At 45.5% G+C, this 14552-nt stretch overlaps 1 protein-coding gene across 4 annotated transcripts in view; it reads right to left on the reverse strand.

Annotated features, from left to right (window-relative positions):
- LOC144756193 (butyrophilin-like protein 3) overlaps positions 1-13964 on the reverse strand; it is a 123888-nt gene extending 109924 nt beyond the window's left edge. For 2 of the 4 annotated variants that reach the window (XM_078645797.1, XM_078645796.1), the window contains exon 1: positions 13844-13964. Coding sequence is in view for 2 of the 4 variants with exons in the window: in XM_078645795.1 (XP_078501921.1) it covers positions 13555-13571 (17 nt within the window). In the remaining 2 variants the exon portion in view is untranslated. Of the gene's footprint in view, positions 1-13554; positions 13587-13843 lie in introns of those variants that run through there. The other 2 variants (XM_078645795.1, XM_078645794.1) reach the window with 1 other exon arrangement.
- Between the last annotated feature and the right edge of the window lie 588 nt (positions 13965-14552).

The following is a 14552-nucleotide window of genomic DNA, read 5'->3' on the forward strand; positions in this document are numbered from 1 at the left end:
AGTGCAATCAGTGGCGCGGCTGGCCCAGTGGAAACACCACAACCTGGTACGCCTGTTGTTATCCCGGCACAAGTGGGGGCGGTACAACCGGTCTGTGCAGGATCGGTCAAGCCAAACACGACTCACGCCCTGATGTCAGCAAGTCGTTGCTCCCTGGCCCGGCAGGTACCCCAGGCTGCTAAAGAAGGGATATGGAGGAGGGAGTATATTGATATTTTGACACTGTTGATGCATGAAAACGCAGGTGCAGACACTAGGAGGATGGGGAAGAAAGATGATGAGAAGAAGGTTAGGTACCAGCGTTGGCCTGAGAAGACAATAGAAAATTGGAATGAAGCATTTAACATTCTATCAGCAGTTATAGTGCAGAAGGATCCAGCACAGAGCGAGGCACTGATGGAATACGCCAACTCAATCCAACAGGGAGCTAGGGAGTCCGGAGGGATGGGCTGGTTTTGGTATGATCAGGAATTTAGGAAAAGCATGGCCAGCTGCCCTGATATTGGGTGGGAACATACTGATATCCAGCTCTGGATCAAACATATGTGTAAGACAGGTAATAATCATAGAGACACACCATATAAAGCACAAGGCGAAGCAGACACTAGGAAGTGGGAACAATTCCCGAGGCGTTCTTTCCAGCAGCCCTTTCGGGGGGGGGTCGGGGGAGGGACCAGGGATCCGGACCGAGACGTGTCAACTCTGGAACATGCAGATTGTTCAATAGTGGAACATGCACCTGGGGTAGAGCTTGTAAGTTTGCCCATAATTGCAGCAAATGTGGTGCTTAACACGCAGCAATCACTTGCACCAACGGCCAGTTCTTTCCTCCAGTGGGCCCTCACAAGCAAACACGGCATTTCCCAAGTCACACACTATCTAGATGATTTTCTATTTTTTGGCAAGGAGGGTTCTCAAGAGTGCGCAGAAGCTTTGCAAGCCTTCGAAGAACTGGCAGAGCATTTGGGTGTCCCCCTGGCTCCAGGGAAAACTGAAGGGCCTTCCCAAACACTCACTTTCTTGGGCATCGAGCTGGATACCGTAAAAGGGGAATCTAGGCTCCCAGCGGACAAGGTTAAGGATTTGAGGCACGACATTAGTTCATTGGTTGGCAAGAGCAAGGCAGCACTAGAAGTGGTTCAGAGTCTTTTAGGCAAATTGAACTTTGCAGCACGGGTCATACCAGCTGGCAAGGTGTTCTCTCGCAGGCTTGCAAGGGCTACGGCTCACATCAGAAAGAAACATCATCTGGTGCGCCTGGGTACAGGGCTGAAAGCAGACCTCCTGATCTGGGATGAATTTTTGAAGGATTTTAATGGCACCGTGATATGGAGGGCCCCCTGGGAAAGCAGCCAGGAACTTTGCCTGTTCTCAGATGCATCCGGTAGAGAAGGTTTCGGGGTGATCTTTGGTGAAGAGTGGTGTGCCATGCGGTGGCCAGACGCTTGGCGCAAGAAAGGAGTGCCCTCAAACATAACAGTACTAGAGCTATTCCCCATAGTGGTGGCACTACATCTATGGCCAGAGGGCCTGGGTAACAAGAAAGTGGTTTTCTGGTCAGATAACATGGCCGTGGTCCAGGCCATCAACGGGTTGTCAGCCAACTGCCCATTAGTCCTGAGCCTGCTCAGGGAGTTAGTTAGGGCTGGCTTACAGAGTAACATTGAATTTAGGGCAAGGCATATCGAAGGTGTGAAGAATGTGGCAGCTGACGCTCTCTCTCGCTTTCAGTGGCTCCGATTTCGAGAGGCCTGGCCGCAGGCGAGGGAGGCGATGACACCATTCCCGGCACCACTCTGGCGACTCCTTCAGTTGGGGAGTGGTTGAAGATGATGGGACAGCGTTCGTTGGCCCAGACTACTCGGAGAAGATACGCGGCCCAGCTGACCACTTTCCGTGCAGTGTCACTGTCCCTGGGGGCAGCTGCTTTAAGTCCCGTAGAACAAGTTGAGAATTTTGTTGTGTGGGCAAAGGAAACGGGCAAAGCACATTCATGGGTGTGCGGCCACCTGGCGGCACTCTAACATGAGACTAAGCTTAGCCGAGGAGACGATCCCACAAGTGCATTTAGGATTAGGGCAGGATTGAAGGGGTGGGCCCGAGAAGAAGTTAGGTCTCCCGACAAGAGGGTTGGGATTGACTTCCCCGCTTTGCAGCGCATGATGGATATTGTACCATCCGTGACAAATTCAGCGTTTGAAGCTCAGCTCTTCGCAACAGCCTTCTGCTTAGCATTCTTTGATGCCTTTAGAGCCAGCGAGCTAGTGGCCAAATCAAAATCAGACAGATCAGGGAGAGCCCTGGACATGATGGACGTGTGTGCACGGGACTCCCTGGCACTGTGGGTCCGAAAATCCAAGACTGACCAGGTGGGGCTGACCAGGTGGGGAAGGGTGCGTCAATCACATTGCAAGCACTGGATGACCCCAGGTACTGCCCGGTTGCCACTGTCAGGGAATACCTGAAGATCAGGCCTCTGCTGGCAGGTCACTTCTTAACCCATGCCGATGGCTCACCACTGACTAAATTCCAGCTGGAACGCGTGATGGCAGTAGCCCTGGCCAAGGCAGGTTTGTCAGGGACTGGCCAGAAATTCTCCAGCCATTCATTCAGGATAGGGGCAGCTACAGCAGCATTTAAGGCCGGGTTGGGTGAAGAAGGAATCAAAAGGGTAGGGAGGTGGTCATCCTCTTGTTATCAGCGGTACATCCGCCCCTGAAATGTTGCCGACCGCTACGTTTTCTAAGTTAGGAGTAATAAAGGTCATGAGTTGCTTGAAAACAACACTTTTTGGTGATCTAGTGAATTTGCAGTGCGCACGTTTAAGGTTATGTATAATGTTTGTCACATCATGTCTTTTCCGAGTGGAGTGTGCAGTGTTCACCAATATTCAAGTATTAATGTAGTGCAGTGTTCACCAATATACAAGTATTTTGTACCGGCGTGTACCCAATAAACAAAATAAGTTGAACGGCTTCTGGTCCTCTCTCTCCTGTAGCGTGGTTTTAATAATTGTCTTGTCTCTTTGCAGCGGACTGTTGCGTGTGGGTGATGGGCCATTCTTACGTTCCCAGGCTGGAACGATGGGCGACTTCCAAAAGATGGAATTTGGCTTTTTCAAGGACACAAATTCGGTGGTTGGGTTTTCCTGGTATGAGATGGGGCCAGCTGGAAAATAAGCTTGAACAATGCCTGGTAGTACAGGCCGGTCCTCGCAAGATTCTCATTATACACTTAGGAGGGAACGATCTGGCCACGGTAGGGAGGAGGGCCCTGATTCAGGCCATGCAGAAGGGCGTGGCCGCTATAACAAAAAGGATAGGAGCTACTGAGCTATTCTGGTCAGAAATTGTCCCCCGCAAAGCATGGAGGGGCGCACGATCACAGGTGGCAATAGAACAGTCCCGCAGGAGGGTCAACAGGTCCATGCAGAAGTTCATGGAGAAGAGGGGACTGGGGTTTATTAGGCACGCACTCATACAAGAAAGAACTGATGGTTATTACGAGAGCGACAGGGTGCACTTGTCTGGGTTGGGTATGGATGTTTTCCTCCTAGACGTACAAGAGGCTTTGTCAGCAGCAGGTTGTAAGTAGCATGTTTGGTGGGGGGGCTCTGTCATCGACGGGGGCCTCCTCCAGCGCTGTGGCGGAGTACAGGGCGATCTGGAAGCAGACGGACAGTACGGGTACCTCTGCGGCAGAAGGGTACAGTAAGGGTACCTCTGCCTGGCACAGTAAGGGTGCCTGAGCCAAGGACCTGGAGCCGAAAGAGGTTCTGGGAAACCGCGACGGCACCCCGTTAGTCCTTCGGGCGGTCGGGGGGCCTGAACCGACCGGGGGTGTGCCCCATCGCTCCGCCCTGACAGGGGGGGCGGGGCGGGAGTATAACAAAAGTGGAATAAAGGCACCGTCAGAGCATCGTCTCGCCGTGCAAGATGGCTCTTAGGCAAGCGGGACAGCAAGGGGCTGCCTGCTTTGGATCGCCTGTAAGATGACCCACCAAAACGAACGTCATACCACACCTGTGTTGTATGAAATAAACCTGCAGCAGTTCTTTCCCATAAACATGTCTCCTGAGTTTCTGTTGGGAAATATAAGTGTGTATTGCAAGCGGGGGGAGTGCATGGCGGTGTGGGCACTATACCGTAGTGTTGGTAAGGAAAGTGAAAACAGACAGAGTTACAAAGGAGCCCATACTGAATGCACCGAATGCTTATAACCGAATCATGCCTCTCACTCCTCCTTCCAAATAATCATGGGTGAACGCATCAGGTTTGATCCTAGTGAAGTGGTAACTCATGGCACATGAACGAGGCCCAGTGTTTTTGCAGAGGGATGCCTGTTTATTCTCCCTATTTCCCTGACGTTTGTGGATGAGGTGCAGCCTGAAATAGTTTGTTTCTTTGCTGGACCTATGCTGCTGTGTTGGATCTGTCATCCAGGAAGTCTACATGTATAAGCCTGCTGTGATGTTCATGTCGTTTGTAAGTGTGCTGTAAGAATGTGTGCAGCACTCTGGAGAATTTTTGTTCATGCCGGTGTGCGTGTGATTTGTCATTGTCATTTTGTGCTCAGTCGTCGTGTGTGTTAGAGGGAGAGATACGGAGCCAGAAATCACCTGATGAAAGTCTTATGGCAGGAGCAACATTAAAGTATTTTAGAGCAAACAGAAAACGATAACAGAAACCGTTTGTACAGCTCCTATTCTGACTGAACATAATTGAAGGTGTTCATATTGGGATAGTAAAGAAACAATAGGGGATTGGTGAAATAAAATATGTGCCTATAATCACACAGTTTGTTGAAGCTGGGAATCCGGGATTAATTTTATTTTGCACAAATCAGACACTAAATGGGTGTGTATTTGTCTATCTTTTTTTGACTCACACGCTAATGCTTTGTTTTTAACTCCTTGTGCTTGAGGGCAGAGTGAAGGTGGCAGGCAGAAGCCACATGAAAGCTCAGCTCGCTCGCACTTCGAGGTTCCAAGTGGACCTTGAGCTGAACCAGAGGCCGGCGGTTTGCAGCCATTTTCCCGCATTTTTTATCCCGCGGACTTTCAGTCTGCATACCATTATCCCGCAAGGTCATTGACCTCGCATACCATTATCCCGCATTTTTTCAAAACGCATGTGCATTTATCACGCATGCCTTTACAACGAATTACGTTTTAAAGGCATGTATGGTAAATGCATTTGCGTTGTGAAAACCACGATGACGAGAGCGGTAGGTAAGTGGGTTAGTGATTGTGTAGTGTAGTGTTGTGTTAGTGTAGTGTAGAGTTGTGGTGGTTCTTTAGTGTAGGGTCATGCTGGGGGTAGTGTTTTAGGGTTTAGGGTTGTGTTGTAGTGTTTGCGTAGTGTAGGGTCATGCTGGGGGTAGTGTTTTAGGGTTTAGGGTAGTGTTGTAGTGTTTGTGTAGTGTAGGGTCATGCTGGGGGTAGTGCTTTAGGGTTTAGGGAAGTGTTGTAGTGTTTGCTTAGTGTAGGGTTATGCTGGTGGTAGTGTTTTAGAGTTTTGGGTAGTGTTGTACTGTTTGCGTAGTGTAGGGTCATGCTGGGGGTAGTGTTTTAGGGTTTAGGGTAGTGTTGTAGTGTTTGCGTAGTGTAGGGTCATGCTGGGGGTAGTGTTTTAGGGTTTATGGTTGTGTTGTAGTGTTTGCGTAGTGTAGGGTCATGCTGGGGGTAGTGTTTTAGGGTTTAGGGTAGTGTTGTAGTGTTTGCGTAGTGTAGGGTCATGCTGGGGGTAGTGTTTTAGGGTTTTGGGTAGTGTTGTAGTGTTTATGTAGTGTAGGGTCATGCTGGGGGTAGTGTTTTAGGGTTTGGGGTAGTGTTGTAGTGTTTGTGTAGTGTAGGGTCATGCTGGGTGTAGTGTTTTAGGGTTTAAGGTAGTGTTGTAGTGTTTGTGTAGTGTAGGGTCATGCTGGGGGTAGTGTTTTAGGGTTTAGGGTAGTGTTGTAGTGTTTGCATAGTGTAGTGTCATGCTGGGGTGTAGTGTTTTAGGGTTTTGGGTAGTTTTGTAGTGTTTGCGTAGTGTAGGGTCATGCTGGGGGTAGTGTTTTAGGGTTTAGGGTAGTGTTGTAGTGTAGGGTCATGCAGGGGTAGTGTTTTAGGGTAGTGTTGTTGTGTTTGTGTAGTGTAGGGTCATGCTGTGGTGTAGTGGTTTAGGGTTTAGGGTAGTGTTGTTGTGTTTGTGTAGTGTAGGGTCATGCTGGGGTGTAGTGGTTTAGGGTTTCGGTAGTGTTGTAGTGTAGGGTCATGCTGGAGGTAGTGTTTTAGGGTTTAGGGGGTGCAGTGGTTTAGTGTAATATTGTAGTGTTTGTGTAGGGTCATGCTGGGGGTAGTGTATTAAGGTACTGTTGTAGTGTTTGTGTAGGGTAGTAAAGTGCTTTATGGTAGTGTTGGGGGTTGTGCTGGGTATTACATTAGAGTGTAGGGTAGTGTAGGGTAGGGGAGTGTACTTTTACTTACCTTTACAACTTTTACAACGAGTATACCTTTAACATACAGGCCTTTACGTTGTAAAGGCATGCGTGCTAAAGGCATATTCGTTCTAAAAGTTTTCGTTATTTTAATTTGTGGCCTAATACTACATGCAGGATTTTTTTTGCGGACTGATGGTATGCGGGATTACGTCATATATTCGAGGCCGGCATCGGGCTCGCGCTTTCAGTGGCTCACCCACCGCTATGCAGTCTTGCCTACACTATTGCCTGCTGCAGAACCAGATTGGAGTTGTTCTCATTCAAGTGTCCTGCTTATGCTGTCTGCGGACACATATAGCCTTTGTGTAAACCTATGCTTATCACAGCAGGGAACTACGAATCTGGCTCCAATCTGGAGCACCCACAGCATAAGCACAATGATTAAGTGTGAAATCTCTTCCCCTTGTCCTTCCTGAACCACCAATTAAGGACAAACGAAAAGAACAGGCCTGGCCAAGAAACGTACTCACCTTCAACAACAGAACCTACAGCCACACCATAACCATCATGCACCAAATGGCAGTGCTCTGAAAGAATTCATCAGAAGCCCCTTCAATAAAGTTTCTGCAATTTCTAAATGAAGTCCTGTCTCCGCGCCTCTCCACTTTCCACTCACAGGAATAATTGCAATACATTTTGGTTGTCAGGGGAGGCTCTCCTCTTCCCCAAACTTTTGCTATGTTAAATCTGGATCGTTGCTAATGTTTTAAAAAAAAAGTTGGGGCTAGTTCACTAGTTCAAGTACACTGTATGTGGGTTGAGTAGATTCTTCAGGTTACTAGATCTGCAGTTCTAATAACATTTGTAAGATTTTTCGAGGCATGGGTAATTTTAGGGTTTAGTAATGGGTAGTGGTAAAAGGGGTGAATGGTAATTTTTTAGGTTTAGAGGTAGGTAGCGGTAAAGAAGGTATGGGTAATTTTAAGGTTTAAAGCTGGGTATTGGTAAAGGCAGGTTAGGAGTTTATAAGTATATACAATAGTAATGTATTAGTAATTTAATATATTTAGTATAAGTATATTAAACCAATATATATTAACCAATTCCAGTTTCTCCTGAAAAAAAAGGCACTGATATCAAGAGGATAATTTTCTGCACAATTTTAACATGTTTCGGCAGTTCTTACTGCCTTCTTGCCTTCTTCACACACAATGAGCGCCATTGCTCCTGCACATATATACCATGACGCAGTTCAAGACTATCATAGACATGGTAAACATACTCTTAAAATTGTTCCATCCATTCTTTTTTCTTTTTTCTCTCCTTTGCACTTTTTTTCTAATTTTCATTTTCTGTTTAACGTGTTTTTATAAATCTTTTTCATTGCACATTTTATTGTTGTGTGACACTCCTACTTATTAAACCTGTATGTGCCCGTGCCCGTGCTCTGCAACATGCTAATTCACAATAATTCTAAATTTTGATCAAATTCATGCAAATGGGTTTCAAAGTGCCAGTGACGTATATCTATATCGCTCTCTCTCTCTCTCTCTCTCTCTCTCTCTCTCTCTCTCTTTCTATATATATATTACGAACTCACACTCCCGGTGTCCGGCCAGTACCTGCTCGCGAGCGGGTCGTCGTTGGGGCTCCGGTGGCCCAAATATCAAAGCAGAAAATCTCCCATGTATCAGGAAATACGCGACGACACACCAAGAGTTGCTGTGCTTCAAAAGTTTTATTCTGGCAGCAAAACAAACATATAATATATATATTTATATATATATATATTTATATATTTATATGTATGTATATATACGTACATATATAAATAATTAAGGCTTTGAGAACCCCATTAGCATGGGAAGGCCATTTTGTTGTTAACTAATAACTTTGGCACCGTCCGACTAATCCTCACCAAACTTTATAAAGAAAAGTTAATCCACCTCTGCTCCTTCCTGGAAAAATGTTTCAGAGTGATACGTGAAGGAGGGGCTAAGAAAAAGGGAGTTGCCCCAAAACATGTTTTCCCAATGTTATATCTACATAGTATTGAATGACTTAAGATCAATTTCCCAAGACTCAGACACAAGATCTGATTGGAGAGCGTACCTTTACTGGAGCTGAGTCTTGGGAAATTGATCTTAAGTAATTCAATAATATGTTATGAATAAATTCTTCTGTGACATTATATATTCAAACTGGATTATAGAAATAATGATTAGGTGTGCTCGGTGTAGTAGATATAATATTGAGTCAGGATTCTTGAAATCCATAGACTGATTGACACCCTAGTGGGTGGGTGCAAAAACACTCTTTTCAGAGCACCCTTTACTTGGAAACGTGTAAAAGAAAAACTTCTCCCTTTTTTTTGGACTTAGAAGGTCAAGAGATGTGCATTTCAAATTGAGCAAACCCACTTCATGTACTCTTATGTTTTCCCAATGCAATTTTCTATAGGAAAGTTAGACATAGCTACAGCAAAAATGGCTGAACGGACTTACCCCAAATTTGGCAGAAAGCTATATTTTGGTCCAAAAAGTGTGATTTTTATGTGATATGATGTAAATCAGTTGAGTAGTTTTTTGAGAAATGGAGATTTAAAATGCATTTACATATCGTGCCTTGGTAAAACCGAGAGCCAACACATCTAAAGATAAGATATGATTTACTGCACCATATCAACAAAGATGTGGCGGAAGCCATTGTAGGACTCGGGGACACAGTCCCCTCTCCTGTAAAAAAGGAAAACAAATATGGGGTATCCAGCACCCCCCAGGCCTGATGGAGGGGGTCACAGACGGGTCCCTCCCCATCAGTAGCGGACCCATGGTGGGAGCGCTGCCGGGCACTGACGTGGAGCGGGGGAGAGGCAGGGTGGGGAGTAGTAAATTCTGGAACACGGCTGCACAAAGGTAAGCACACAAACAAATAAATAATGAATGTGATGCAGCACGCGCCACAAAATTAATTATTTTTATTTGTTTGTGTACTTACCTCTGTGCGGCCGTACTCCGGAGTTTACTACCCGCTACCCTGCCCCTCCCCCACCCCACCTCAGCGCCCGGTAGCACTCCCACCAAGGGCCGCTACTGCTCCCCATGGCCATTTTTTCAACGGTAAACGCATATCTGCAGAGGATCCACATAAAAGGGCATGCTCCTGAGCTTTTAAAAAATAAGGGGCATATTTACAAAGAAGTGACGGAGTGCCACCTTAGCCTTCTTGGCTTAACGCCACACTCTGCCACTTCTGCAATGCAGGGCTGCACCGTATTTACAATACAGTGCAGCCCTGCATTTCCTCCTGCACCGGTGCTAATTTCATCTGCCTAGCACCAATGCAGGCTCCCTTGCACCATAGTGCAAAGGTGCCTGCTTTGTGGGAATGATCGTTTATGTGCAGAAAGGTGTCATTTCCTGCCCATAAACAATCTTAACTTGTAACTTCTATGTATGCTGCTTTGTGCAGCAAATATAGAAGTTGCAACTCGTCATTTAAAGAAACAAATGTGTGTGTGCAGGAAGGGGCACCTTCCTGCACATAAACAATCATGCATTGTGTTTTGCTGTTTAAGTGGCTTAACACTGCCTTGTAAATAAGGCAAAGCCTGTATCGCCATGGGAACATTAAAAAAGTGACGCTCCTGTGTTGATAGGGGCTTGTAAATATGCCCCTAACTACCCCTCAATGGGGGCTAGGGCCACTGGGGGTTGGTGGAACATATTTATGGAGGAAGGGGGCATGTGTTCCCCTTCCTGAGCCGTCAGGTGTCCCCAGGGACTCCAACCTATTGTTTTCTTATGGGGAGGGGGCATTCAGCCTGTCTCCCTCATCTCCTGGGCCCTAAGTAATAGTTTTAGAGAGGAGAACTTATACCCCGCCCTCCCTGAGTCTCTTCAGGGCCCCAGGGACCCAATTCCCTCAGCCCAATCAAATAGTTTTGGGGAGAAGAGCTACATCCCCATCGACCTTGGCCATACATTTAACCCCTTCGACGCTCATTAAGAGCTCAGCTCGTCATGAGTTACGCCTGTCGTACGCTCATGACGAGCTGAGCTCGTCATGAACCGCGGGATTCCGCAATCTTCAGCGCACAGCGGTAAAACGCTTAGCGCGGATGCGGTTTAGGAAAAGGGACCTCATGCCCCCCTACCTGAGCCTCCGTCTGACCCCAGGACCCTATAAAAGCAGTGTCCTGGAGACCTCATCTCCCGGGACACTACTGTGTTCCCTGCCCAGAAGAGTGTGGTTAAGGAATGTATACTTTATTCCCTGTCTGCATTCTCCCAGACAGGGAAGCCAACTTTGCTCCTTCCTGGTGAAAGCACAGAAAAACACTTCTCACGTTAGATGGGAACAAAGGGATGGAGCCGGCTCCTGCTGCACTCAGAATGGGTGCTAGTGGAACGGCTGGCAGGGACCTTGAGGCACCCATCAAGACCCCAAACTTAAAATATTCTGTGGGTGTGCTGGGTAGAACACGGACACCCAAAAACTAAAGAAATAATTAATAAAAGGAATAATAGATGAGTGGTAGGAGCCGTTGATTTATTATTCACTGCTATGCGCAAGGAGCACAACATAATTTGTGACTGTCTCTATTATTAAATATTGCAATGTGTAAATATATTAAATGAAGTTTGATTACAACGATTGATGACTTTTTGAAAAATACAGTAGGTCTGCTTAATATGTTGATATATTAATGTTCATGTGCTGACCCCATGATAAAACCAACTAGCCCGGCACTTTTTATATTTTGGTATTTAGACCCTGTGCCAAAGCCAATCGATCTTCCTTACTTAAAACACCCTATATATTGTTCCATGACATAGGCCTGCGTGGTGGGGTGGTCGTGCTGTGTGGTGAGTAGGCACCCAACGCCCTCAAGCCTGGGCATATGGCCAACCCCACACCTGCACTGGGATGGATATCTTAAGTTACATTAAAAAAACAGAGATTCACAGAAACCCCCCCCCACAGATTATAGTGACTTATGTTTATGTGAAAATGTCAGTTAAAACAAATAATTTTAAATTTACAAAACTAATCAAATTCACTAGTTATAGTTATCTCATTTAACTATAACTTGTGACCTAAAGTAGCTATAACTCGCACTCTCGCCATGCACTGCTAATTACCTCACATAATACATAATTCATGACATGTTCTATGTCAATACTGATGGCAATACTGTGCATATATGTTTATGTAGGGTTTTTACTTACCTTATAATAATTGGCATGTGTGGTAAAGATGCTTGGAAAATGGCATGCGTGGTAAAGGCGGGGTGGAAAAACCATGCATGCTAAAGGATTGCAACGCATCATCATACAACCACTGTAGCAAAAGGAACCACTTATACTGAAGGGTCGTCGGTGTTTGAAGAATATCTTACCTTTGAAGATGACATAACTACTAAGTGACAGTTCTCCATGATAAATGCTGTAAAATGTAAGTATATTGATATAGACAGAAGCTTAACCCCTGCCTAGGCCACAGCTTACAGGAAGGCAAACAAGCCAAATACTAAACAAGGGATACTATCTGCTGCCAGTCTGTGCTACACTACACATTGCAATGCTTGGAGGGCTGTTGTTACTGTAGCTGATAGAAACTGGGCTTCTTTGCAGATTCCCTCCTCACTTTTTGCCCCCATTAGAACTGCTAGATGCTGTTTTTTTAACTCTGATAATGCACTGGGACCTGCTTACCAGGCTTTAGTGCCTGTGCTCGTTCCTCTAAAAGTGATTGTAATTGGTACACCTATTCAGCAAGGTACTTTGCCCCCTTATAAGCTCCTCGAGTAACCCTGTAAAGCAAGGTTTGACTGTAAGTGACCGGCGTGTCACAGAGTAACATGAGCTGGCTACCGACGAAACTGAAGATAGCCAGTTCTGTTATGGAATGACCAAATTGTGTCATGTTTGGTGTCCAACACAGTGCTTTTTCACCACCACATAATTCTTGTGTCGAAAGTGAGCTAGAACAAAGCACATGGATGGCACCCTGCGTGGGTGCCCCCCAGGATACACGGCACACGTGCCTTGATGGGTTTCCCCAAGCCGTTTTCCACCAAGACAAGATTCACCCCTCCTAGTGGGGTGTGGTAGCACTTCCCCACAATGGAGACAGAGGCTCGAGCAGGAAGGAGGTCCAGTACTCCCAGTGTTCCCCTTCTTTTCAAAGGGACCAGTCTGGTTTTAAAGGCATCTATGTTTGAATTATTTAAAAGTTCACAACTCGGGTTGTATATATGATACAAAGTTAGTATTTGTATCTATAAGTATGTAACCATACACTCTATATTTTATATAATGGTGTCAGATTTCTTTTGAGTTGTCTCAATTACTTATGAACCATAATGGTACTATATAATACTAAACACATGTTCCCCCAATAATGCCTGACTGCTCTTTGCTGCACTACCAGGATTGAGCTAAGGATTATTGCTGTGGAATCCAAGGATCATCCACTGTGTAGAGTGAGAATATTGCTTGATAAGGCCCCCCAGCCATGCCACATAATATTCCACCTTGCAACAAGCGCCTTTCAGGCCGTGCTCTGGTAAATATTTGACAAACACATGGTCTTCACTCAGAAACAATTATTGGCAAATTGGAAGAGTGGGTTCTTCTTGCAATTACTCATCTGCAGCTTTCACTACTCCTGATTCAGTTTCAAAAGACAATTTCATTTATAATATGTGCAAAGTATGCACGTTCTTTCAAATGCAATACAATTTCGTTTATAATATGTGCATAGAGATGTTCTTTCAAATACAATGGAATTTCGTTTATAATATGTGCATAGTATGCATGTTCTTTCAAATACAATACAGTTCGGTTTATAATATGTGCATAGTATGCACGTTCTTTCAAATACAATACAATTGTATATATTGTCCAGAGCCCTATTATGTTTTCTCCAGTCAGCTGAATATGCATCACCAATTTGCCCACACTTCTTGGAAAGGGAGAAAGGAACAGCCTCTAATGTTTGTTCTTTATCCGACTGTTGAAAGTAGTCTAATGTGCTTAGAATCTACTATTTCGTTTAGCTTTTTCCAGCAAACTACAAACTGTAATGCTAGAAAATGCAACATAATGCAATGACCCATTCACTGACCTCGGCTCCCCCAGCATGTCCCTGATAAACGTTCAGTTTCACTGTTCTCTGTTACGCTCACTCATTCCCTCAAATTAGTTTCCGCTGAGGATCACTCCACAAATCACGGAAACCCGGTCACACGAGTGCGCACAAGAGCACACCAGTGTCTGTGCACTGGAGGTCCAGCAGGGAGAAGGTGCAGACCTGTGCCTCTTGCGCAGGCATCTGCGGAAACACCATTTACTTTAGAAGTTTTAAATATCCCAGAGTTGACCTCTCTGGTGTCAAATGAAATGTGTTCACCCACCTGTGCACTGAGAGCGACGCCTGGCTCTTCGTCTGCCTCCAAGTTGATTTTCTTTCTGGGAGTCAGGATTTCAGCTTTTGTGGGGCTGGGTTAACTGGCTGGGGTCCAGAGCTGACAGCAAGTAACCAATCGGCAGGCTCCTACTACGTAAATCATGTTGCAAAATTACTTCTCGGGAAGTGACCTTCTAGGTTGACCTGTAGTCTGTTTAAATATGCTAGCCAAACGTCAACAGATTTAACGTTTTAACTGGAAATGACAGATTCAAATGTTTTGTGGTCTCAAGACAGACCGTCAATGAGGGGTTTTAGCACAATTTATTTTACAGTCTAATGTGCTACTCGGGTCCCACTAACAACGCAAGTATGTTATATGAGAATAATGTACTGCTATTTGAGCCGAATAGAGACTTTCAAAGAGCGGGATAGTGATGTATGTGTGCAATAAAGAGATGCAGAGAGTGGGGTAGTGATATACGTGTGCAATAAAGAGATGCAAAGAGTGGTGTAGCGATACATGTGTGCAATAAAGAGATTCAGAGAGTGGGGTAGTTATATATGTCTGCAATAAAAGACTTGCAAAGATTGGGGTAGTAATATATGTGCACAATAAAGAGATGCAGAGAGTGGGGTAGTAATATATGTGTGGAATAAAGAGATGCTGAGAACAGGGTAGTTACATATGTGTGCAATAAAGAGATGCAGAGAGT

This window comes from Lissotriton helveticus, chromosome 5_1 (genome assembly GCF_964261635.1).
Source record: "Lissotriton helveticus chromosome 5_1, aLisHel1.1, whole genome shotgun sequence".
NCBI lineage: Eukaryota > Metazoa > Chordata > Amphibia > Caudata > Salamandridae > Lissotriton > Lissotriton helveticus.